General features: G+C 41.2%; 1 protein-coding gene across 1 annotated transcript in view; it reads right to left on the bottom strand.

The window, feature by feature from the left end:
- The window catches only part of LOC115826800 (ras-related protein Rab-26-like), a 49,710-nt gene extending 23,471 nt beyond the window's left edge, over positions 1 to 26,239 (bottom strand). The window contains exons 1-4 of the mRNA XM_030790706.1: positions 26,054 to 26,239; positions 23,201 to 23,311; positions 5,678 to 5,719; positions 3,266 to 3,332 (exon numbers count right to left, since the gene is read on the bottom strand). Of these exons, the coding sequence (XP_030646566.1) occupies positions 3,266 to 3,332; positions 5,678 to 5,719; positions 23,201 to 23,311; positions 26,054 to 26,239 (406 nt within the window). The remainder of the gene's footprint in view (positions 1 to 3,265; positions 3,333 to 5,677; positions 5,720 to 23,200; positions 23,312 to 26,053) is intronic.
- Between the last annotated feature and the right edge of the window lie 1,256 nt (positions 26,240 to 27,495).

Raw genomic sequence — 27,495 nt, 5'->3', positions numbered from 1 at the left:
CTTTTGTATGGCAGCTTGAGACTTGAGCTCAAAACAGGATCGAATACAAAAACTCTGATCGTGTTTGCTTTTTTCTGTCAACACAACAGTGTGACAGTGACAGAGTGGTCCTCACCACTGGAATCACTAATAGGGCTTGTATAAGAGAAAAAAGTTTGACTCCTAGATGTAAACATATGGTCAGCACTGTGAATGTACAGCATAAGGTAAACTTTAAGGATTTCAATTGGACTGGAAATTATGTACTACTGCCCACATAGGTCTGGACTTCCTTGACAACAATCTTTGTCTTGCTAAAAGCCCCCAAATGCTTTGTCTTTATTTACACAGTTCTGTTCCTGCTTGTATATGTGATATTTTAAGCCTACAGATAGAACAACAGGGACCCCACTGGGAGCTCTGAAGTTCTCTTCGAAAGCAATAGGATGTTAAATTTGTGAGAAACAAGCCTTGGGTCCTAGATTCTCCTCAAAATGGGTACAGGCAACCAAATTCCTATCTGTTAATTCTATCGAGAGCAGCCAGTAAGAAATAGCTCAGAGACTCCTTGACATCTATTCCCAAATTCTTTTCTCAATGAGTGTGCTTGTCTTGCTGGTATAATTCCAGAATGTTCCTAGAGAGAATCACTAACCTGATCCAGTGTTCTGTTCAACCGTGCCCAGACAGCTGGGGTAATTTCTGTAAATGTTGGGGCGTGTGCGCGTGCGCGCGTGTGTGTGAGTGAGAGTGCGTGTGTGTGTGTGTGTGTGTGTGCTTCTATGTGGAACGCAGCAGGACTACAGAACCGTTAATTTGACAGAGTGAAGTCCAGTTTCAGACTGAAAAGAAGTTAGGACAGTTAGGACTGCTAAATGCTGAATTGTAAATTATAAGAATCATGTAGTCATTACATTTTGTGTATCCTCATGCCTGTTCTAGTCCAGCTAAAAAGCTAACACGTTAAGGTAATTTATTTGACATTTTTTTTAACTCTTCAGAAAAAAAGACATAAAAAAGAGAAAAGTCTGAAATGAGGCAAATGCACAAACTCCCTGACCTTTACTTTTTCAAACTGCCATAAAAACAAACAAAACAAATCTGATTAGTTTTAGAATCCACTATTTAAGTGGAGCAGAGAGGTAGAAAGTGAAGGTTGTCTGGTTCAGCGCGTTTTAAGCATACACAAATCTATCTGTGCATTCTGCTTTTGTCTGCCAACCTGTTTGTAAAAGCTCTAAAAGACTGTTCAGCTTAATGGTTACCATGAGCTATCCACCTTAACCTTTTGTTTGAAAAGTTTAAGCCGTTGCATTTCAATGGATTACACAACGTGTCCCTAAAGTTTACAGTAAAATGCAGACAAAGCAGTAGGCTAACGCGGTGAATTTGCTTATTGGAAATTTTGTTCCGAGTGCGTGCGCGCACACACACACACACACACACACAAACACACACGCACGCTACTGGGGTCTGGCATAAAGCACAAGAGTTAGAGTGTTTCAACAGTTTGAATGTTATTCAAGTTCTGGGATACGAAAATGAACATGAGCTAAATCCCAGGGAGTGAGAGAAAGACAGAGAGTGAGAGAGAAAAAGAAAAAGTGACCATGAGACTGAGAAGTAGTGATTGTGATTAAGCATAATGACAATGACAATGTCTTCTTAGGCCATCTCTTTTATGGAGTGATTATACAAGCTAGCACCTGCATGGTGAGGTAACCTTCTCTTATTACCGCACAGAACAGGTGCAGACCAAGGACACAATTAATCATGCAGAGAAACACAGGAAGGAAAACAAAACAAACAAAAAAAAGCCCAAAAAAGTGACCGTTCCATTCTCTGCTTTGACCTCCTCCTCCTCCTCCTCCTCCTCCTCATCATCTTTTTTCTCTTATACTGTCATTTTGGTCTGTAACTCCCAAATGGGGTGGCACAGTGGTGCTGTCGCCTCACAGCAAGAAGGCCCCCGGGGTCGATTGCCGGGCGGCCAGGCTCCTTTCTGTGTGAAGTTTGCATGTTCTCCCCGTGTCTGCGTGGGTTTCCTCCGGGAGCTCCGGTTTCCTCCCACAGTCCAAAGACATGCAGGTTAGGCAAACTGGAGACACTAAACTGCCCCTAGGTATGAATGTGTGTTCGTCTGTGTGTCTGCCCTGCGATGGACTGCTGACCTGTCCAGGGTGTTTCCCTGGCTTTGAAAGTGTGTGAGAGTGAGAACTCCCAAACGTTACTTTTTATGAAAACTGGCTCATTGGTAATAGCTTTTTTTTTTTTTGGTTAAAATGCTGCTCTAAAAATGATCCCAGATGGCTTAATGGTGGTTACAGATACAATGAATCTGTAAAGCACCATATCTAAACACTGTTTTGTCTGATATTAGCTCACATTAGTTCAACACATTCCAAAAATGTGACACCCTAAAATTTTATAGTCAAGAGCTCAGTTTGCATGAGGAGGGGCCAAATTTGTAAGGATTAGTTAGTAGGGGGCAGGAGTCAAACTCATGATGACTTTGATGCATCTTCAGTAATTCTTCATGTGAAACAGTTTGTTCATACAGCACTGCGTCCTGGCTAATCACCACTTAGCCCCTAGAATTGCATTGTACAGCTTGTTGCAGTATTTGCGATGGAGTATTTGGGAGAGACTGAAGTACTAATGAGAAGGCAATATGAGTGCGCGCGCGCGCGCGCGTGTGTGTATGAGTGTGTGTATCACATCTCCTTCCATTGCATCATACAACTCACACTGCTCCAACAGGAAGCACAGATTTATCACAGTGGCGACTGCACAAAATTACACCCCCTCCCACATACGCAAATGAATGCTCACACACAACCAGACAGAAAGCGCAAAAAACACAGACATGTGCAGTCACACACACACACACACACACAGACACACACACACACTTAGGAAGAGGGCCATGTTTCAATAATGCAAAAGATGAGAGGAGATGATCTATTACACACCGTCTCCTTTCAACTGTAATGTTAAAAATGTAAGAGGTTCACAGACTAACTGTCTTTTGTAGCATGAATGTATCATATACAGTACACATGAGAGCATGCAGAGGAAAACTATCACTGTTTCGAGTTGTTTTCTCTCTTTATAAGAGAAACTGCAGTTGTCAGTACAGCTGACACTGCAATAATAATGTCACTGTCAATGTTACTGTTACCGCGTTTGAATACAGAGCACATATCAGGCAGAGTAAACTTCGGTTGTGTGTGTGTGCATGTGTGTGTGTGAGAGAGAGAGAGAGAGAGAGACAGAGAAAACTCACCGTGGGCATCGCGGTAGTAGGCGTGGGTAACACTGCGAAAACGCTCTTGTCCTGCTGTATCCCAGATCTGAGGGGAACGAGAAGAGGACGCTTGACTCTCATCCCTCATTTATCTCTTTACTTATTCTCTTCACTGCCTCTAAAAAAAAAAAAGTCTCCTGGGAGCATGTCTCAAGGTTCACCTGAAGTTCTTCACTCTGTGATCTGAGTGATCGTAAAAGGGGTGGAGGGCTTTAAAAGCAGCTTTCACCATTTTTTTTTCCAAATCCACCAGAGACCTAAGATTCTGTTTTCAAGCATCATTCTGTTTTACAGCACTGATCTGCTATCCCATCAAAAAAACAAACAAACAAACAAAAAAAAACCCCTACACCTTTCCAGCACGTTTATCTGAATTCAAACAATGAAGAACTGGGTCTGTTTGAATCTACACAAGTTCAACACAACTTCACATCAGCTCTTAGAATCACAAATGAAGAGAAAAGTCATTTTCTAATATCTGATTCTGTGTAATTAGCGAGCAGTTAAGACTCCCTCTGGTCCTTCCTGCTCATCCCTCTCCACTGATTCTGTAACGGTGAATAATCAGGTGGAGGAGAGGAGTGGGATCGGAGGTTAAGAGGACTCTTTGACTCGTGAAATCATGAATATAAATCAACTCTGACCGCTGCCCAGAACCCCCCCTGCCCCCACCCCAAACCCCAATTAATTAAGTCCCTCAATCTTCCACAGTTATTTTTCTAAACGAATCCCCTCGTCAGTGGAGCTCCGTACAACCTACTATTCCTACAAATGAGTCGAATATCTTTTTTTTTTTTAAATTTGATTCTCTTTCTGCTAATGACGGACTCAGGAGAATCCGCCCATTCCTCACACAACAGGCGACCCAGCTCCTGGTCCAAGCGCTCGTCATCTCCCGCCTGGACTACTGCAACGTTTTACTGGCTGGCTTACCGACCTGCGCCATCAGTCCGCTCCAGCTTGTGCAGAACGCCGCTGCATGCCTGGTCTTCAACCTCCCTAAGCACTCTCATGTCACTCCAGTGCTTACTGCGCTCCACTGGCTTCCGGTAGCTGCCCGCATCCAATTCAAGACACTGGTACTGGCCTACCAGGCAACAAGAGGCTCCGCCCCATCATACCTTCAGCCCCTAATAACTCCGTATACCACTACTAGAACCGTCCGCTCTACGACCTCTGGTCAGCTGAGGGTCCCCTCACTTCGGGAACCTGGCAGCCGCTCCTCCCGACCACGCCTCTTCTCCGCCATTGCCCCTCAGTGGTGGAACGACCTCCCTCATACAGTTAGGACTGCAGAATCCCTCACCATGTTCCGCAAGAAACTGAAAACCCACCTTCAGAACCCACCTATCCCCTAAAGCCTAACCTCCCTTCCTTAAAAAAAAAACAACAAAAAAAAACCCTTTGTCTTGTATCTATGTTTGTCTAAGAATTCCAGGGGTGCAATACGAAGGAGTAAATTTACGCTCAGTCTTTTTTGCAATGTCTGCTTATGAGGTATTAGGAATCCGACTGATGCACTGATTGTAAGTCGCTTTGGCTAAAAGTGTCTGCTAAATTGTAAATTGGAAATTGGACTCGTCCCGTTTAACAATGTGTCGTTGCTCTGCTTGCTTTGTTTATGTGCTTGTTTTGTTTTGTTTTTCCTTCTTTTTTTATTATTTTTCTCTGTTGCCCAGCTCTGACGGGTAGCTTTGATGCCATTTCTGGTCTCTGAGTTCCATGTGGGTTTTTTTTTTCTCCCTACCTCCTCTGTGGCATTAATGAAGAATGGCATTTACATGAGAAAACTGTTCCAACGCACGCCGAGCTGAGAGCACCCCAGAGCACGGCAAACACAAAGCAAATAACATCACGGAACGCGATCCTTCATCAGCTCTCTAATTAAGCTCATTCAGAATGATTAATATAATTGCTAGCTGTATTTAAATGCAACAATATCAAAACAAACCACAATGAACTCTTTCAGAAACCCTCTGCATGAGAACACGATTTCCAAGATGCAAGTTCAGAGAGAGTGCTGAGTGTAATATGTAGAGAGCCCTTCATCAATCTTAATAAGTTTTAAAAGCATTTTTTTTTTCTCTTCATATGAAAACATTGACCATGTTTATCGTAAAAGCTACTCTGTGTCCTTCATTTCGTTCAAGTGGTTATTTTAAGGTAATACAGCTCTGCTTTTCTTCTTACAGTGGAGGAAGAGACGGCAGCACAACATGTTACTCATCACCCAGTCCTTCAGCGACTAACTTTACCTTCCCCCAGTGGTGCACTTGAGTTTCCATTGCGCTTATTTAATGCATGAAAATGTCCTTTAATTATAATGTAGCATTCATGTAGCGTGAATGAAAAAGAACAGTGAATTAATAATGAATTATAAAGTATCCATACCTGAAGCTTGACCTTCACCCCATCAATGCTCAGCACTTTGTTCTGGAGAAAGAAAAGGGAAGAAGAAGAAGAAGAAGAAGAAGAAAAAGAAGAGGAAGAAGATGAGGAAGAGGATGAATGATGAACAGGCTACACAGTTGCGTGCATCATTAACAAGACTCGAGGGACATTATTTTGCTGAGTTAAAGTGCTGAAGTGTCAGAGTTAGTGAGTGTGAGTAAAGAGTCAAAATGCCCATGTGTGTATGAGAGTGCTGCTTCTGTTGGACCCTTTATCCAGGCAGTGTCCATCAGAGTGGATCAGAGGAAAAGAGTATTTCTCTTCATCCCTCAGACTGATTACACACCCTGTTCTCTCTCTCTCTCTCTCTCTCTCTCTCTCTCTCTCCGGCTATCAATAATGTAACACTTGATGCTCTTCCTCTGTTCCTTTTTAATAATGCTCTCTCTCTCTCTCTCTCTTTCTCTCTCCATCTTTCACACTCTCTCTCTGGCCTGCAGATCCCACTGGGACTGACCAGTCACAGTACAACACGTCTGCTGAACTCTCCATCGCCATGGAGATAAGAGGTCAAGCTTACGACAGCGAGGTTAAAGATGGACAGATGCGATTAAGCAGCGGGGACTTGGCTAGCCCTGGCCTCTTCTCTCATACAGTCAACTACTCTTGTTCCCGATCAAAAGAACCTAATGGTAATAAATAAAAAACAATCAATACTAATAGGATTACCTCTCCTCATGATAACACACCACTCAAATCTGTCTATATGTCTTCTATATTTTGCATAACTGCAGAATCTTCTCGGCAGGGTGTAGGACCTTTTCGACAGGATGCTTTCTCAATGTGCCCTCTGCTCTTATTAAGACTGCCTAACGATTCTCTGCTGTCTAGACTCTGCAACTCTGTCCCAAACTTTGACAATAAAATTGATTGATTTTGGCATGTACTGTTTTCGCATTGTACACCCTGTACGGTACATTTTGTACGCTGACTCTGCTTTTATTAGGAGATTTTTTTTTTTAACTACACCTATTTTCAAACTGCATGTAAGACACTGAATTCATTTTATTTTGTACTGGGAAAAAAAATGAACTTGTATATTTTGATGTTATGATACAAATATGTGTGAGTCGCAACTTCCGGAAAACAACTGTCTGTGACAGATTACAGATGCGCTCACATTTGTTTCATGTCATCCACAGCACATCAGATGTGACAGGAACCCTCCGTGCTAACACCTCTGTCTCGTATTATGTTTCTCACTTAGATGTGTCCTGACCTCCTGCTGTGCTGGCTTTTTCTTCATTTCTACCGAGATGGAGATATTGAATCTCAAAATGACTTAAGAGCGTCAACTTAACAAACACAAAAGGTAGTACCTGTTGCGTGGTGTCATTTTTGAAATGGAAGTTCATTTGAAGTGCGCTCTCATACATATGCATTGCCAGTGAGACGGTTTCTCTTGGTTAAGCTTCATTTCCAATCAACATCTGACATGCAAGCAGAGTATCGCAGAATCTGATTGGCATCTACTGCAAACCTTGGCTGCCCTTGTAGGTGGGACCGAGAACTCATGAATATTTAGAGGCATAGAACAAATACTTTTTTGAACAGTGCAACTTTGCTTAGGATAAAGTGCCCCTGATTACAATTATAGATAGGGCCATTAGGCTGTGGAGAAGATCTCTCTCAGGTCGATCTCATTGTACTTACATGTGACAGGAACCATGCAAACAGTAAAACAGAGTTTATGAGAGAAACCAGATAAATGGTGAGTCAGGAGTGACTAATGTATGTTCACATGGGGGGAGGGGGGGGGGTGTTTCTATTCTGAGTCTGTCATGTCATTATCGACAACAGGAAAAGAGGTTCTCTTTTAAATTCTAAGGGTTTTGGAAACGTTCCTTGGTCCTAGAAACCATCCTGGGGCCTCCAGTGGATAAAAATGGATGCTGTCTCTTACATCACTTTCATTCCAAAAAACACCAGGACACCCACATGCTCCAGTGGGACTATTAGCATAACACAGTCAGTTCCTTCACAGTTGGGAGTTATTCCAGAAAGCTGTTTTGTCCAAAAGTTACTGACTTTTAAAACCTGTTAAATTTTTTAGGGATATGATTTTCATTATTAACCTAATAAATGATCCATCTAAATGTAAGTAAGTAAAACTGTTATCAGCACCCCAGTTTGCACAGTCCTCAGAGTCACATAAAACATGAGATAGTGGATGAAACTGATGTATCACTCAGTGTGTTATGTGTGTTTTATTTCTGAACAGTTTTCTTCATTACAGTACAAACTATTCTGTTGGTTTAAGAGTGTCCATCTATCTGACGTGTTAAAGGAGCGGAGCTGAGCAGTGGTACGGCAGGCTTCCGTCTACCTGCCCTCGGAGTTTTGCGACTGAAAGAGGTGTGTGTGCGCGTGGAGCGTCTGGAGTGTGTGTCAAAAAAAAACCCTTCTAAGGCTCAGGAATGTGTAGGAGACTCCTTATCCTTCTCTGCCAGGGCAGCGTAACCCTTGTCCAGAGTTTATTATTATTACTATTATTCAGCAATGAGCACACAGTGAAGGGGAACGGGGTGTGCTTGGCTTTAATTAGAGTGCTGTTCCCTGGGAGAGGAGCAGTGTCAGCATAACCTGGTCCCATTCATCGCCCTTCACCATGTCCTCCTGCTCCCCATCCCTTTCAGACAACTTCAATAAGACACGACACACAGCAAAAAACATAAACCCTCATTCCCTTAACTCATAAATGATGGTGATATGACAGTTATTTATCCTACACTCTAGTTGCTGACGAAGAGAAAATATTGCACACATCCATGACATCAACAACAACAACAACAACAACGATAACAACAACAATGTACCTCCTAGGTGATGTATGTTTTGGCATTACAGTCCTTGTGGAAACATTGTATATACTGCATAGGTGTAAATTCATTAACAATCCTTCTAAAATATGAGGGTTTATTTCATGGCACAGCCATCAAGGTGCTTCAAACTGAACCCAAAGTCATCTGTAAAACAGCAGAAAAGTCATCTGTAAAACATCAGAAAAGTCATCTGTAAAAGTCATCTGTAAAACAGCAGAAAAGTCATCTGTAAAACAGCAGAAGAAAAACCAAGACACGCGCTACTATGGAAAGGAGGGGCTTTCATTCAGTATGCTCAAAAGGTCCACAGGAGGACTGAATATTTAAGGTAATTCTCTGTTAAGGATAAATCAAGTAGATGGCCTGTCCACTCACTCATTTGTCCTTAATTTGCTTTTTTTTAGTCTTGAAAGGATCTAGGTGTTGTGTGGCCCTAGAGAGAAGCTTTGAGGCATTTCCCCCTAAGCAACAAAGTAAAAAAAAAAGAAAAAAACCTTTCAAAATGAGTATTGACAAGCCAGGGTTGTTCAGACTGTGTTGGAACCTTTTCATTATCAACATGGTCCACGGGGCGTTCCCTTCCTTCTGTGAGGGAATGAGACTACATTGATTAAGGCAAAAGAAAGTCTCTTTGAGGGATCTCACACACACACACACACACAAACACACACACACACACAAACAGTCCTTGTATCTCAGTCCTTGTTTAGTTACAATCAACACTTGATTTGGGAGTTCCTCAGCATTGCTCCCATTCAAAGGTCAATTTTAAAACATCCAGTTAGCATGTCAAAGGGCTGATGAGAGCTGTTTAAAGTCTTCTAGGTGCTGTTTAGAGTGGTCTGATGTGAAATCAGAAATTGAGGGTTTGGTAATAACCAGGCAGTCTGACTGTGAATCATCCTCTCTGAGTGAATCACTGGTCAGGAGCAGACTGGGCCACAAGCTGTCCTTGCTAACTTAGTTTATGTAACTCAACTGGAAGAGAAGTTTCTTTCAAAATGTTGGTCAAACTTGGAGATTTTTGTTTCCATGGACACACTGTGATTATTATTCTGTTTCCCCAGAACATTTTTACTGGCCTTCCTGATGAATGCATTTCCATTGCAGCCCAGCAATCGGTACTCTTATTTCGAACTGAACGACTAATTATTAATCTGTTCCTGGGTTGATAACGTAGCGAGTGCGTTGGGAAGCACTGTTCTCCTCACCATTATGGAGCCAACATGGATGCTCTCTGCCGCTTCAAAGCCAACATGGATGCTCCGTGCTATTTCGGAGCCAGAATGGTTGTTCTAATCGGTTTCAAAGCCATTTTCGGGACCATTTAAATGCACTCCTGTAAAATTGCTTTGAGGAAGAAAAGCCGCTCCCTTCAGTCAGGGTCGTTAAATATTCATGAGCTCTCCTCAGGCTCGGCCTTTCAGCTTCCTGATGACATTAGGGCTGTAGGTGGCAATCCTCCTCTCCATTAATTAGACTCACAGCCTCCAGCAAACACACCTGAGAGTGGAGGAAAGAAGCACCGACTCTCACAGTCCATCAGGAGATTATTATGTCAGGGCATCAGACGGAGGCAGAGCAGAAGGAGGGGAAAATGTTTGAAGAGAAAATGGACATGATGAGAAGGAAAAAACTAAACATTGATGTTCGGCTGATGAAGATGGAGAGCTCTGATACCCCCCCCCCTCCCCACTAAGGCGTAAATGAATGCGTTTCCTATCATGAGGAATAGTAATGAGCTGTCTGCATTCGCTAGCGCTCTCATTTCCATCTCTGTCTGTTTTTGGACTTCTTTATTAAAAAAAGAGGAAAAAAAAACCATTTACTTACGCGGGGTTTAAAATGAAAAAGAAAAAAAAAAAGAAAAACAGAGCCATTTCTCATTTGTGTGTAGTGTTCTTTGATTTTAATACATCCCCTGTTGGCAGAGAGAGGAAGAAGAAGAAGAAGAGAGAGAAAGAATGGAGTAAGCACAGCCAAGCAGGTCTCTGAAACAAGAAGGGACAAGGTGGAATTCAGAGGTATGGTGACACAGTCACCGGGCCTCAGTTCTGATCCACCACGGCAGCCGAACAAAGCGCAGTCAGAGATCAGAGAAGAGCCCCTGGAAAGGCTGTTTAATAAAGGAAGTATCAAAACACGGAACAATTCTACAAAGCCCACTGAATAAGTCTGTTTTTGGCAACAATTTATCCTGCACTGCATTGCAATTAGTGAAATGTAGTACACCCTGTTCTCCAATTACATATTCTCTCTCTCTCTCTCTCTCTCTATCTCTGCTGCTGCCATTTTTTCAAGTCGATCATTTAAATAATAACCACTGCAGGGTCTGTGAGAGGTAGAACAAACATCTTCTCCCTCTAAAGAAAAAACAATATAAACCATGTCAACAGTGGCTAAGGGAACTTTTGTTCCACTCTTTGTTATTTGCTTGCTATTTGTTAGCACGTCATAAGTGCAACATTAGAGAGGCTGTTTTTTTTAATGAAGGTGCAAATTAGGACATTAACAGTTAACTAAAGTATTCCACTTCGAACAACCTTCATGGAGGAAAAACATGAGAATGATATTCTTGCCCCTCCACCTTTGAAAGAGAGCAGGCTGTCTTCTTCAGAAAAAAAAGAAAGAGAAAGAACGAAAAGAAAAAAAAGGAAGAATAGGTGAAGTGAAAGGTTGATTAAATAAGCTTAACAATCTTCCATTCAACTCAACTAGACACCAAAGGTCAGAAAAAACGGCCAGACATATACTTGGCGGGTAGTTGGTGTATGACTTCAATGTCTTTCTTGAACTGGAAGCTGAAAAGATTTTATAGATTTGGCTGCTTATGTCTGAGGTATTTCTGTGACAGCTGGTCTTAGCTCATCGGTGCTCTATAGTACCCACAATGCAATGGTAGACAGGTCACTGGAGCGGTGTTTTTGTAGGTGTTTTTCTTTTTTCTTTTCTCTCCTCTTTGTGTTTGTGTGTGTGTATGTGTGTGTGTGTTCAAATGATACTACCATCAGCTTTTCATAAGTCTTTTCATAATTTAAGAGATATTCTAGCCTACTCTCTGCTGCACCCAAAGGCAAGCACACCTCTCCCAAAGAATAACTACGAGTCCATTAAATGGATTAAAGGTAAAGTGAGAGATACTGAATAACAAGCAAGGTGAAAAAATGCATTAGTTGAGTGAAATATTGCTGGGTCGAGCATAATTTGCAATTTAATACAAGCAATTTAATACAACACAAATAGAGAGAATACAGTGTGAGAAGTGCATGACTGATTAATGGAGATGATGATTCTATGGAATGATATTTCTTCTCCATTCATTTCCTCAAAGAAGTGGAAAGGGGCATCAAGTAAGGGTTTAAATAAGTACCAGACTAAAGGGTATGTTTACAGCAGGATAGGGAACCAAATGTTTTACAAGAACAGAAAAGAGAATTAAAACACTAGACAGACAGACAAAGACAGACAGAGAGAGAGAGAGAGAGAGACAGAGAGAGAGAGAGAGAAGCTGAACATTATAAGGGAAACCCCAAAAGAAAGAGTGGAAAACTGAGGGTGTCAGAGACAGCAGGTACAGAGAAAGGCAGAGCTCTCTAGGCTTCCCTTGACTCATCAGCAACAACTACAGCAGTCAAACAGAAGTGCTAGTGTGTGTGTGTGTGCGTGCACATATGCACGTATGTGTATACAAGGCAGAAAGTGTGAGTCGGGAGTCTGCCTAGAATAAAAACTGTAAATCAAGTGACAAGTCAAGAAGGTTACCATGTTTTTTTTGTTTTTTTTTGCCACAGCTAACGACACCTTCCTGTGTAGATTTAAACAAACAGAAGCGGGTAAACAGCACAGGTAGACAATTCATCTGTACTCATCGCATGACTCATTTGGCTGACCAAGTGTATCGACTGGACCAAGAATTTCTGCGAAGCCCATTTGGTCACTGAACTGTTATCAATGCTATTGGCTGACGCAGTGCACCATGAATCTGTGTCAGTGGAGCATGAATGATGTGAGAAATACCTGGAAATCCATTACCTGACCTATCGAAGTAAAATCCTCATAGTGGGACGGGCCAAAATGGCCAGCCAGATGACCAAATTTAGAAAAAATTAAGGAAAAATTACTGAGTTCAAATCAGGTGATGTGTCTCCCCCAGTTCACAGAGTTTCCAAAACGAAAAAGGATTTTGACAGAGTTTGGAAAAGTGTACCGAGACAACACTCCGCGTTGTTCAGTTTTGTACATGCTAAGATATCTGTGTTTCTTCTTCTTCTTCTTCTTTGTAGCTTATGGGAGCTCATTCATCTCGAAGCTTCTTTAAAAAAAAACAAAAAAAAACCCCTCACTTTCTTAAGAGAAGTGTCCGATTAGGCGGCTCCCCCTACTCATCTGTCACTGCAATCAAAGTAAACTAACTCTGCACCACAGTCAGTGAACTAAATGAGCCAAGATGCGCTTTGAAAAAGTTTGGGGTAGAATGTTCTCTTCCCTCTGGATCTGTGTGTGTGTGTGTGTGTGCATTCTGTTACTGGTGCTGCTTCATTATCGCCTTGTATTCATGTAGGCACTCACCTCCTTTGTTTTTCTTTCTCTCCTCTCTGTTTCTTTTTTGTTATCTCCAGATGCTGTGCAGAGTTCTTGCATCTTACCTTTGATCCTGATTGTGCTCTCCCCATTGTCTCTCTCTCTCTCTCTCTCTCTCTTTTTATCATAAGGAAGGTATACTTAAGCCAGGACAGCTGCTCTTCATAAATGACTTCCGCATTAACGAGGTGTCAAAGCTTTCCCTTTGGTCTCCTCATCTGCCATATGTTCTGTATCACACATCTGTGCACCACGGTGCTTTACACATAAACACACACCTCCTCATACACTCCCTCTGTTAACCTGGGACAGTGCCGCCATGGTTCTCACGGCCCTGCTTAACATTACTGATGCTGCCTGACAGGAGTCAGCTAGAGTCCTTTCATGTTTGGGAGTGGTTTTAATTAGTCCTACGTCCCCAGAGGCGAGAGGAACGACATATTATGGAGAAGGGATTGTATCTCTTTAAGGCAAAAGTGAAGTACAAAGAAAAGATGTAAGGGACACACTTCAGGTCAAAGGAAAAAGGTTTGATTAGCATATCCCCCTTTGATTGAGGTCAATTATCTCCTTGCAGAAGACTGACATCACCCAAATTGATAAAATGAGATATCTGGTCAAATTGTCAATGCGATGTCATAAAGAGTCACAATGACTAACCAAAAATGAAATTATACAGTCATTTGACACTGCTCCAAAATGGTTCTTCACAAAAAAAAGACTGGTAGTCAAATGCTTGGGTAGTCAAGGTAGACTTCATTTAATCATTAAGAGACACTGAAGTTTTATCTTCTTTAGAAATGTAAAACACTTAGGAGGGTAGGCACTGACATGGGTTCGATACTGATCTGTGAGCAGCTCATGATTTGTAAATGTGGCCGTAGCCCTCAGTCACCTGTAAATCAATGAATTGGTCATTTTACTCTTTCCTGGTCTGAGAATGAATTGTATGGCTTTGCAAAACTGACAACTAGTCTGTAGCTTTTGCCTTAGGTTCTGTGTAAGTGACAGCACAGCTTCTAACTAAGGTATCACACATCTATGTAAAGATGATTGGGTCCTGATTAAAAGGGTTTTGAGTGGGTTTTGTGGGAGGACACATCACTTTTGGTTGATGTTAGGCCAAACAGTCATTAAATCATTGAAGTATGGTTGCAACATTTCTGAATGTTCTATTGGTAAAATAGTCAACACCTTTTTAACACTATAGAATGGTACAATTTAATCACATTATTCATGCTCCACTGACACAGATTCATGGTGCACTGCGTCAGTCAATAGCATTGATAACAGTTCAGTGACCAAAGCATTGGACCTGCAACTGAGAGTGATCTACTACAGCAGGTTGTACTGTGTTGTACTGTTGACTGATAAATTCCATTGTAGCAATGTAAACCAGGTGTAGAGATAGCTTACTCTGACTTAAGGGCAAAAAGTTCAATCTTACTTTAAGGTACATTTTGTCAACAGATTTCTGCTGAGCAGTAGAGTATGGCTCAACAGGCCTCAATGATTTTTGTAACTTACAAATAAATAGCCTTCAAATTTAAAACAAACAAACATAAAAACAAAACAGTTAGTCCTTATCTGCAGAACATATGTGGCCTGCTGCTGAATATAATCAATATCAATATATGTTTTCAGAATGCTAGATTAAACTTTTTTATTGTTCTTGGCACAGTCCAGTGTAGCACATACACTATCTTCATTTAGTCCTACAGTCCATTACAGTATAAACAACATGTATTATTAATGTTAATGTGTATTAGATTACATTAATACTATTATATATTAATATATACCCGTATTAATGGAGAGCTAGAGTCTGTTAGTTCGACGGTGTTAAAGTTATGATATGCTTTGATAACCATCAGATAGCACAAAAATATATATTTTTTTAATTACACACTTTAAATCCTGTACGTTAAAGAATTATGCTTATACACCTTTTACATGAATGAAAAAAAAAAATACACGCATGTGCAGTGCTGAATGTGTGGAAGCAGAATGCGGTCATAATGACTGTTCAGTGTGATTTTAAGAGAACCAGATCAGACAAAGAAACACACACACACACACACATACACATACAAACATACACTGTGTGTGTGTACTGGGGCAGCACAGTGAGATAGCTTTAGAAATGACTTAGGCTAGATTTATTGGTGGTTACAGTGTGTATGTGTTGGTACACGTGTGAAAAGAATAAAAGGCTGTGTTAAAACTCGAGGTGGAGCAGGGGTCAAAAAGAGTGTGGGACTCAGATGAGAGGATGAGGAGGTCACCCAGCTGTGTCTTTGACATTTAAAACATTTAAGGCAAACACACAATGAGACTACCCAGATCAGCATGATACAGAGGAAAGACCAAAGTCTCACACACACACAGACACACACACACACACACACCCACGCGCGCGCACACACACACACAGATACACACACACACAGATACACACACATGCAGGTACACACACACACACACACACATAGATACACACACACACACACACACACAGATGCACACATACACACACCTAGTTTACATCTCACTAAGGCTCTAAGGCCTCATATCATTTACAAGGAGGCTTTATATGGTGAGATTGTGTCAGCACAAAAGTGGAGTCTAGGAGAGCTCAGGAAAAGTCCCTGAGGTTTGTCTGTTATATGAACAAAGCTGCTTTACTGATACACAACTCTGTGTGTGTGTGTGTGTGTTCATCCTCGTTTCAACACACTGCCATTCGTAGAGAAATGTGACCAGGCTCTTTGATTATACATCGGAACCAAACTGACTTCTAAAAACAGCCATTCTCTTGATTGCAAAACTGATTTGAAAAAGTATTCGAACACAGCTGGCACTGGATAATGATGAACTGCACATTACGCTAACACCGGTCACACTTTGATTGGACCAGTCATATTAATGAGAGAAAATGAATGTTCCATCACAGAGTTGTACAGGACACAAGCTGTGTTGCTGTAGCTCATGCAGGCAGACCTTGTGTACACTCTTTTTCTCTCCTCAAATGATAAAGTGGTTCACAGTGTGGCACACAGCTAAGGGCTTCATTCCTCTTCCTGTCACGTTACAGTCACACACCCCTTCACCCCTACTGCCGACACACTTTAAAGAACCTCATTATCAAGTAGGGGCATGTGAATTCTTAAACACATGTTCAGATTCATGGGCAGCTACTGCTATAAACTCAGCAGAATGCATTCAGCTCATCCATTGATGTTTTTGGACCTGGGTCGCATTAGTGTTGATGACCAGCTAATAGATGGAATTGCCTTGTGATGCTCCACTGATTTGCGCCTCTGGTCAGAGAGACTGGAGCGTAATCAATGCAAGGTGACCATCCGTAAGCGGCTGATCTGATCTCCTCTCACCTCCCGAGGTAAGACGGATGAGCCTGCCCTGTGTGCCGTCGTCAGGCGACGGGAGATCGACTTCAGGGGACGCTTGGGGCAGGGGTGGGTGAGTGGGATGACATGAGGAAGACGTGTTACCGTATCATGACCCGCAACTCAATAGAACCACAAGCTATTGCACAGACACTCAGACTTACTGGAGCCATGGGAAGAGGTCCAACAGAGGTTAACAGCGTTTAAGCATTCAAAGGGTCTAATCTGAGGCGCTCACAGCGGGAAGTTCTAAACTGATGACTATCATACTGTAAATCAGTGTGTGAGTCGTACCAATAGCTGAAACCTAGCCTTGTCGCTATAGGATAACCCTGGAGTTTGTGCACTAATGGTGGATGTACTGGATGGAACGACAGAGGTGGATGAAAATCCAGTAATCTGTGTTTTTTGAACAAAAAACATGACCACTTAGCAAATCAGTCTTGACATAGGCCTGCTTTCACTCTACAACTTTACATTAAAATGCAACAGGCTATAGCAAAATGTGTATTTTTTTCTGTTGAGGTAACATAAGTTACCCTGGGGATACTTACAGAGTAATTTAATTTAAGGGTAAGTGGTTTAAGAAAAATACAGAAATCTTAGATCTGCAGAAAGCTATGAGAAATCTGAAGGAACCTATTTTAGAGTACTTTGTCAACAACATTACAATTACTTTGTTTAACAAGAGTTCTCTTCTTCTTTTTCTATGGGATACTGGATACCATTTAAGTCAGACTTATGTTAGAAAACCAGTCAGGGTGCCTGGTTATGTGCTGTTTTATTAAGTCACATTGATCTTTTAGTAACTCGTTGTGTCATAATACTGCATCGGAGCAGATCCTCTGATTCATCACCAGCTCTTTTAGAACTGAATGTAAATGGGTGTTGACTATATTATTAGAGGGGAAAATGGTTCATTATTCAGTGACCCCTGTAAGGGTGCAGTGGATATGTAGGCAATGAAGGGGAATAGTAACCCAGCAATTCCACAATCTTGGAACTGTTTTCCTCAACCATCATAGTGGGCCTATCAAACATACACAAAAAAAACTATCAAGAATTGTCAATTATAGGAAATGTTATGAGCAATATTGGAAAGGGAAATTAGAAATTCCGTTCTTTCTGTTTTTTTTTCTGTTTTTTTTTTTCTGTGAGTTCATTAGATTGATTTTTTTTTTTTTTTAAAGCTGAGCCCTACTCAGCAAGACTCCTGCAATTAATGCGTCATATATTGAAAGAGTGTAATTAATATGTCACAAAAGAAATAGTCTAATGACATCTCGTGAACAGAACTGTATGATCTTTACAAGGTGAGATCTATAAAGATGACTCGAATGCTTTTGGGACCAGAAGTGTGAGTGGGTGTTTTTTGTTGTTGTTGTTGTTTTTATCTTAGTAAGAATCAGAATAAATTCTCCTTGTGTTTGAACGATGAGGTCTGGACAGACAAACAGGGAGTAGAGGATAACGGAGGAGGAGACAGGCAATTGTGTTGGTGGCACTCAGGCGCATCAGCCAAAAGCCAGTGAGACCCAACGGAGGCAGCTGCTAATTGGCTTTGAAGGATGAGAGAAACAGAAGAGAACTCCTTCACGCCAGCTCTGATCCTCATCTCTCTCTCTCTCTCTCTCTCTCTCTCTCTCTTTCTCTCTCTCTCTCTCTCTTTTTTAATCCACTTTCACATCCTCTCCATCCTTAAAGAGGTACTTCGATCTGAACTTCATTCTTAAATAGATTTGCTGTGTGTAAGAAAAGTCTCTGTTCCTTGTCTATCATTTGTATGTTTTTATTAACCAATAGCTGTGCTAGGCGATGATATCACATGGCCGTAAATCTTGCTCATATTACTCATACGAGCAAAATCGTGCATTTTCCTAATACTGGAAATAGTTTGTCATGGTCAGATGCCATGTTTGTTTTCGAACTTTAACAAGTCATTTAAGAGATTGTTCATTAAAATGTCATTTTACCAAATATTCAAAACTCAAAGAATCAGAAAAGAACTAATTCTGGTTTCTTCAAAAAGTACATTCAGTGGTCTTGCCTTACAAAAAGACCAACTGCTCTGTCCATAGTTGTCATGGAAATAGCAAATGCCTGTGGTTACATTAGCTATACTGTAATCCACCACTGCAGTCACACAAAGAAGAAGAGAGGGGTGGTCTAATTCAGTATCAAAAACAAGTAATGACACCATTGTGCCAAAACAGAGAAAAAAGCCTCAGTAGGGAAAATTTAAACAATGTAAAGATCGGAGAGAACATCTTATAGAACAACAAAGCACTACATGTACACAACATTGAACGTTCTAGAGAAGCTGAAAAGAGAAAGCAAAAAGAGAAGTCAAAAGATACGTGTAGAAAAAGATGAGTTTCATTTTCAATAGATTTAAACAGATTCATATTCAGTGGGACTACACATAAAAAGAGCCAGACAGCAGTTTCGAAATCTTTGCCTGCTTCAGTTTGTTAGTTAGTTCATTTGATTTTTTGAGAGAACATAACAGATTACATTTAATATGATCAGAGTCAAAGACACAAGAAGAATCAGCGTAGACTAACATATGTTAAAAACAAACCACTTTGCTATTGATCCAGGAGCGTGTCTATTTGACCGGTTATTCACGTACACACTACACAGAAGCTCAATCTGTTCTGTCACTGAGATGACTGAAACAGACAACACATTCAGAGAAGAGAGATAGGAGTAAAACAATTTAAGGAATGTTTATCAGTCAGTGTTCATTACAATCTAGCGAAACATGGATTTGAATGGGAGAGAGATACTCCCCCCACACCCTACCCCTTTGTAGAAAAAGCTGTAAAATGGTTGCCTAAGCAACAAGAGTTGAGAACACAACAGCAGCACCCTCCATGTCACTAGCATCCTCAAGTGTCCTTTCAATACTGCATCACATGACCATTTTGATAACAGATTCATAAAGGAAAGTTAATTACAGACTATACGAATGACAAGTATTGAAAATGTGTCGTTCCGGTTTGGAGAAGTAGCAGACGGTCGCCTTTTTCGATACAAAAACAAGCCTGGTGCAGCAATTACAGAGAATGTGTGTTACGTAAGGGAAAACATTCTAAACAACAAAAAAAAAAAGAGGGACGCAATTCATTTCAAAAACGAATCATTAAATATTTATATAACTCTAGCGAAAAGCTATCCTTAACAACAATCACAGGTTTTAAAAGAACTGACCCGGCCCACTTATGTAATCAAATCAAAACCCAGTCATCAATGGCAAGTCTTAAAAAAACAACAACAAAAAAAAAAAAAACAGGCAGTGAACAACGAGAATCTGTGGTGCAGGGATTGAACTCAGTCCACTTTGTGTTCCTTATTACATAACACGTGTCTTTTCTCCAAACCTCATGTAAAAGTTTCCGTAAACGTTTCATCTCTTTTTCCCGAAAGGTTACGTAAAAGTTCATTCCAGCGACACGTTAACCTCCGAATCAACAGTAAAATAGAGATGACTATGGCGGGAACCTTCGCTTTCCCTGACATCTTCGCTCTCCGCCGTGACTCAGTCTTGAATGGAAACTCATTTTTCAGGGCCAAAGCACAGCATCAGAGAAACAAGGAGGACAGGAAGTGTCACCTCTTAGAGAAGCTTTCACCTGTTCACCTGTTCACTCGTTAACACTCTTTCACAGCAGGCGTATTTAACCTAACCCGAACACCGGGTCCTTGGAAAAGCTATCAATTAACAGACCAAGGACTCTGGGATTCTGTAAAAGCTGCTTTCTGACAATACATATTGCAAAAAGCTACCATTCATACCAAACCGAACTGCGCCGGACTTAAATCTATAACACAAAGGAAGAGCAAGTGTGTGAATGTGTGAGTGAGCCTTGAGAGAGGATTTTCTGATTATGCCTTTGCCTATTTGTGCATGCATGTATGTCTGGATACTGCACTATGGCTCACTTGTTTGTAAGAGCTTTCAAATCCCAGACAAGACAAATTCAAGGCTAGCGGCGTTCCCTTGAAAGGGAAAAAAAAAATCCCTCAACATCTTATTCTGAAGTAATTTACAATTATAGAAAGCTGTTGCTAGATGTCTACCTTTGCGTGTCTCAACAGTGAATTGGGGAGAAAACGCATGTTTACTCAGAAAAAAAAAAAAAAAATAGAGATCACTCCCAAAGGAGAAATCCTATTCACAGCATAATCATCTCCTCTCGATAAACCAAACCACATATAAACAAAACAACAGGAGACCATTTGGTGGACGGTCAAAACCTCAAAAGGGCTTAATAACAGACGCCTGTGAGAGCTATTCATGCCTGCCTCACATTCTCAATGCTTATGACCTTTTACACAGAGACTGTGCACACCATTTACCGGAGAGTTGTCGCCAGCTCAGTGCTTTAAACTGAGCAGAGACGAGGCAATGAAGTGGCACTATCTCTCCGTCTCAACCTATCAGAGAATAGCTGAGCTACCGAGCCCACCAACCTAGTTCAACCTATCAATTATCGCCATGGCGATGAGCATCTGGCCGGGAGTGGTCCTTGACTATGTATTTAGATGTTGAAAGCAGAAGTGTACGTTTAGTGCTTGGTGACTGCTGGATGTATCTGCCTGGACAGGGGAAGGAGAGATAGGAATGTCTGGCTGTATCAGGACTGGTATTGTTCAAACAAAAGCACAGGTACAACCTATACATGGCACTGTCTGCTCTTAGTGTATTGAGTTGTTGGGATTCATTTCTTGCATTAAGATCCTTTTGAGAAAGATTCTTTGTTGAAATGAATAAACTAATCCTATTTTTGAAGGAAAATGAAGCAGGTCTAAATGGGTAAGAGGAAACAGCAGAGATAAGAAAAAAAAAGAGAGAGAACACAACAACAGCTCCACAGCTCTGTGGTGAAAATTGTATGAAATCCCATCGGTAGTAAATTGCCTGGATTTTCACACTGATTGGTTGACTTGGCATTGTGGCCAGACTAAAAATAATCCACACTACCCCTCTTCATCTCACCCCTCTGTCACTTCTCCACAGCCCAATCACACCATCTTTACAACTGATGAGATGTTTTCTCCACCATGTATTCACACACACTGACAGACAGATTAATGCACATACACACACACACACACACACACACACACACACCCGCACACACACGCCCACATGTGCGTATACACACACCACACATACACACACTTACAGGCCAGAAATACATGCGCTAACCATGTTTAGATTCAGTCAGTAGTTTGAAACATTTCTCTGTTTAACTGTAACCTTGTGACTTATCAAGCAACACCGAAACCTCTGTATATCTTAAGTGTTGTTTTTACTGTTGTGAAATGAATCGATTTAGACTGTAGAATGGTATTGCTTCACTCACAACACTGAGTCACTGTTAGTGTGTGTGCATATGTCACTGTGAAAGCGTGTTCATGTATTTTTGTGCACATGTGTGTATATGTCTGTGTGTATTTGTGTGTGACAACGCGTCTGTGTCAAGTGGAGGCGAGTAAAGCATTTATTGTATTATTTAGCTTATTCTTCATGAACCTAGCCATAACTGCCATCCACTCTGTCGGTTAACAGACAGAATCAACATCCCAGCATAGTCTTTCATAGAGTGACTCACATCTATGCTCTAAACACACAGCCAAAACACTCAATTACCAAAGCATGGACTCAAAAAAAAAAACCCCATAGCAACAAGCTTTACAAGACAGCACAAACCTTTAAGCTTGTACATGAAGCATCCATGTAGAACGGCACCAAAAGCACAACCATACTTGAGTTACCCAGTGAATTGATATAATAAGTGAGCGAACAATGCAATTAACTTTCAGACAATTAATCTGGATTACGACTGTTCTTTTCTTTCTTTCTTTCTTTTTTTTTTTTAAATGTCAGGATCATGTGATCATCTTGAAAAGGGCAACGCATGATAAAAATGGAAACAAACAAAAAATAAATAAATGAATATTCAAAGGGATAATGGAATGAAATGGTTGAGGAAAAACAAATTAAGGGATGAGCAAATTAATGAGCTGCTCATTTGTGGAAAATGGTTGCTTAATGTTGCAAAAACTAGATCCAAAAATCGTGAGCACATTTCCCACGAGAGAGGTACGTTAGGTTTCATATTCTAGTCTAATGGTTTTTTTTTTTTTCTCAATGCCCAAGGACACCCATAAAACCAGCACAGGAGACACCCCGGTTACCAAGGGAACCCTCTGAAGTAAAGCATGTCAAACTAATTTAGGAATCAATACTCTTACACCGAGATTCAGTTCAGCAAATATCTTGTAGCCTGGAGGCATTGAAGACTGCAAAATGAATGTGCCCTAAAAAATATATTATAAATGTAACTATGTTAAACCCAAATCCATCTGGGGTGTGAGTATGGCCCCGATAAGTAATATCTCAGAGTTACCTCCTATAAAATCATCTTCTGCTCTTAATTCTTTTAAAACTTGTGTGTTGTGTGTGTGTGTGTGTGTGTGTGTGTGTGTGTGTGCAAGAGAGAGAAGAGTGGAAGAGAGAGAGAGAGGAAGAGAAAGATATCTCACTTTTTACGCTGAAGTCATAAAAATGTGTGTTTGTCTATGTGTGCATGTGTGTGTGTGTATCGTATGCATTTGGACATGTGATGTCTCTTCACACTTACCCTGAAATCGATGCCCACAGTAGAAATGAAGCTTCCTGCCAAAAAAGCTCCATCTTTAAAGCGAACCAGCAGACAGGTCTTCCCCACACCAGAGTCTCCCACCAGCATCACCTGTAACACAGACACCTCATTACTCTACACCCTGGACAGGTACTGTCCATACACACTCACATCCTGTTCTCAACCCTCACACATATACACTCAGCTATGCCACAGCAGAATATCCTCTAATACATATACCCACAGAACCTCTAGCTGAGAAACAAGTTTCCATCCTGCGAGGACAAAGCAGGCCTAACAGGGCACAGTGTACTCATGTCTTTCAATTAAGTCTAATTGCCGTCCTTACAATTATAACGGCATATAATTATTCCTCCTCGGCATCTCGGGTAAATGAATGGAAATGAGTGTGGCAGGGTCCAGTCACTCCAGGCCCCGTGTGTCATTTGGTTTGAAGAGTGAAATGGAGTTATGTGACGGTGCGAATGTGCAGTCCCGTGGAGCAGCCAGCTGTGCATTCATGTCCTTGGGGCTCTTTTATAAACCAAAGGCTTTCATTTGATCGCTGTTATTCAGTTATTCTGGACAATAGTGGCTCCGGTCCACCGATGAACAGACCTTCCTAAGCGAGACAAGCTGTCTGTTTGAGCTTATTAAACTCTTGGCTTTCCTTTCCCCTTCGTATCAATATCAGTTTGTATTGTTTTCTCTTCAACTCTCTTTCTTTACACACTGTCTGGTTTTTTTTCCCTATGGCCCAACTCCTGTCTTCTCCTCATCCCCTCAGCCGAATTCTCCTTTATTCTGCTCCCCCTCTCCTCTTCTCCCCCATGACAACTCCCCACGCTCTGAGATTCTGGTAAGGGAGTAACATGAGTCGGAGCCCTGTCTTTTCCTGCTGACTTTGTCATTCTCCACAGCCCCTGCAGAGGTAAAACACAGCCAAAAAAAAAACCTCTAACGGAAGAGCGGAAACAAAATTCAACCTCGCTCTTCTCACCCCAACGGTTGATCATATGCTAAAATCCTTGTGTGAACCCACAAATCAGCCACATAAACATCTCACAAGGGAGCGGTACATTCCCAGCAAAAAAACCAAACAAACAAACCAAACCAAACCAAAACATAAGGTAAAAAAAAAGCAAAACCAAAAAAAAAAAAAAAAAAAAGAGAGAGAGAGAGAGAGAGAGAGCGAAAAGAAAAAACAGCAGCACATTCCCAGAGTGCCCATTTAACAACGAAGCGCAGTCAGAGCTCCATCCCGAGCGGCCTGATTTACATCAGATTCTGCCAGAAATGAGGAAACGAGAATGACTGTCTCAAACACATTCCTGCCCTCAATACAAACACCACTGATAGATTCTGACACAACTCGACATTCTGTTTATGATTCTTATTTTTTTTTTAATCAGCAGAGATTCCATCCCAACCTACAATCAATGTTGTTTCATATTTAGGTTTCTTTAAAAAAAAAAAAAAAAAAACCCAAAAAAACCCCCATAAAGCATAGCTAATATTCTAATACCCTTGCTTCTCATCTGTGGGTTCATGTCTCTATAGAAGAATCTCTAGAAGAATCTACAAGAAAAGAGCCTACCATTAATGGTACACAGACAGGGGAGTGTGGAGATAAGCTTCTCACATGTAACTATGAGCTTTCTCCAAGTCAACACATCTCTGTCACCCCATCTCTTCATTCCCTCAAATCAGCTCTGTGCACACACTGTCTTATGCCAGATACATTACCAAAATTTCAAGGTTGGAGAGGTCTGAAACAAATATTGTGTCCTTTGAGAGAAGGCCATTTGAAGAACACATTAATTCATGTCTTAAAAACACAAGACAACAAAAACAAGCTAAATGCCACTTCAAAGGCAGCAAACTCATCAGTTTCTAGAGGGCAAGCTGGTAGGTGGCTCTGTTTGGCTGGATGCTTGGGCACACAGATATAAGCCATGCTTTGAAGTACCTGCCACAGTGCCAGGGGAAAATGACTAGGACGGATTTATTGCATATCAAAACCTGTTGCTCTGACTTCAACTTCTTTTGGCAGTCTCTTATGAGGGAGCTAAAAAAGGACAGAGTGTGCGCTGGATTGAAGTCCATTACTGAAACAGGAACTTCAAAAACAAACAAACAAAACACAATAACAAAATAAAACAAACAAAGAAACAAACAAACAAACAAAAATCCCCCCTCAACTACCTAAATTTGTAGATGTAGTTTAATAAGTGGACGTTTCAAACGGCTACAACATAGCAACATTCCCACAATTCAACGAGTTACTACAGCAGAATAATTCATCTGATCACATACATCACCTTTTTTGGAACAACTTTAAAGCGTTTCTCAGAGATGACTGCGGCAATATTGTTTCAATACAAGACAATTTTAGTAGGATTATCCCCTCTCCTCTAATTGTACTGTACAGTGCTTGGCTGTGATACTAAAGTCGCACGATTTACCTGTGGAAGGGACTCTTCCCCTCCTGCGTTTTTGTTTGCACAGTCCACGCTCAACGCTCGAGCGTTGGTGATATCGATTATCTTTATTGACACAGCTGTGACACGGCCATTTTAACCGTGACATTAACAACTGTTGTTCAACCCAGTAAAACATCTAGCAATGACAAACCATTATACACATATATAAACCATAGCACTTTATCTGCCTCTATATCCTGACTCTGTTTTGCACAAAGTGCACTCCCCCCGCTAAAACCCTTCTTACAATAGCAGTGCAGCTGTGTTTTAAGAAATGTCCGTGCAGTTTAAGCAATCTAAAGTTGCCATCTTGTCTAGTATTACAGAAAATGTAATTTAAGAGGGTAGCTACGGTATAGATGATGCTCACCTTGAAAGCGATGTCATAAAACTCGCTGCTACTGCTGAGAGACGGTCGGCTGGGATGGACCACACCGTTTGCCTGAACGCTGGACACTATGGTGCTTTTTCCAGATTTAGCGTTTTCTTTTCGAGGAGTGCTTGCGGAAGGACTAGCGGTGTTACTTTTCGCTTTAGCTCCCTTTTTTCGGGACATGGTTAAACGATGCGAGTCCGCCAAAAGTCGTTAGCTCTGCTGTATTGTTAGTCACACTTATTGGAGAAACTTTTATCTCTCTCCAGGTATATACCGTTTTTAATATCTAACACACTGCTTCTGTTGCAGTCTTTCCTCTTGTCTTTTAATTTTACCCGCTTGTCAGTTTCATGGTTGTAAACATTACAGTAACGCACAACCTGTTCCCTCACACTTTCCCGTTACTCTCCCCTAGCTCCTTTGATACCTCAACTCCGCATCCCTATCACTACTGAGGAAACTGGGCTGTGCTGCGTATTGACAACTTGGTTGGCTGCTTCACAGCTCAGTGCCCTCCAATAGTCAGGCGCGCTACCTCCACTGTTAGTACTACTGATAATATATTACCGTTGAGGTACGTTGAGCCCAGACATTAAAATGTACTTTGCGAGCTGAAGTAGAGAAGGATGACCTGGTCGCTGTGGAGACCACTAACGGTTTCATCTAAAATCGGAATTATTTGTAGGAGCATGCAAACTCAGACTTAATTGCCGTTTTTAAAGTCAAGTACGAAATGCGTTGTCGCCACACTAGTCGAAATATTGTTGTGTATCATGATAAACAATATTTTCAAATATGGATGGTAGATTTTCCTGCAAAATCACAAATTTTAACTGACTTGAGGTTTGGTGGTTAGATTTGTGACAGAAGTTGTCACAAAACCTAAAAACGGAACAAAAAATAAGATACGTATATCCATCAGTGTCCAGACCCACCTAAAAAAGGGACCAAAAACAAGATACGTGCTAATACACTGAACAGGTTGCTTGGGCTGTTAGCTCGCAGCGAGATCTATGAAGTAGGCTACTTCGTGGAACAGGCTCTATTGAAGCCAATGAGTCATTTGGCTTGTATATGTGTGAAATAATATTCTTAAGCACTATACTCAAGCTCAATCCACTTGGTTACAATGTCTCTCAGTGAAAACGCGTAGGCTGCATGCTTGATCGCATCTATTCTGAGAGTCTCACAGATAGAGCCGTATTTTGAGCGCTCGGGACAGATGGCGCTTTCCATGGTGCTGAAGGAAGCCAAACGCCAGCTACATGAAACTCAGCAACGGACGGCAATATCAGTTAAGCACTCAAAGATTCAAACAGGCATGTACAAAGAATGCAACAACGACACAGACGTGTGGCGAGGCACGTATGGGATACAAGAAACATTATCCCGCGAGGGAAACATTACTTTTCGCGTTAAATATGGCAGTTATGTAG

This window comes from Chanos chanos, chromosome 13 (assembly GCF_902362185.1).
Source record: "Chanos chanos chromosome 13, fChaCha1.1, whole genome shotgun sequence".
NCBI classification, from domain to species: domain Eukaryota; kingdom Metazoa; phylum Chordata; class Actinopteri; order Gonorynchiformes; family Chanidae; genus Chanos; species Chanos chanos.
This window is presented reverse-complemented; position numbering and strand designations above follow the sequence as displayed.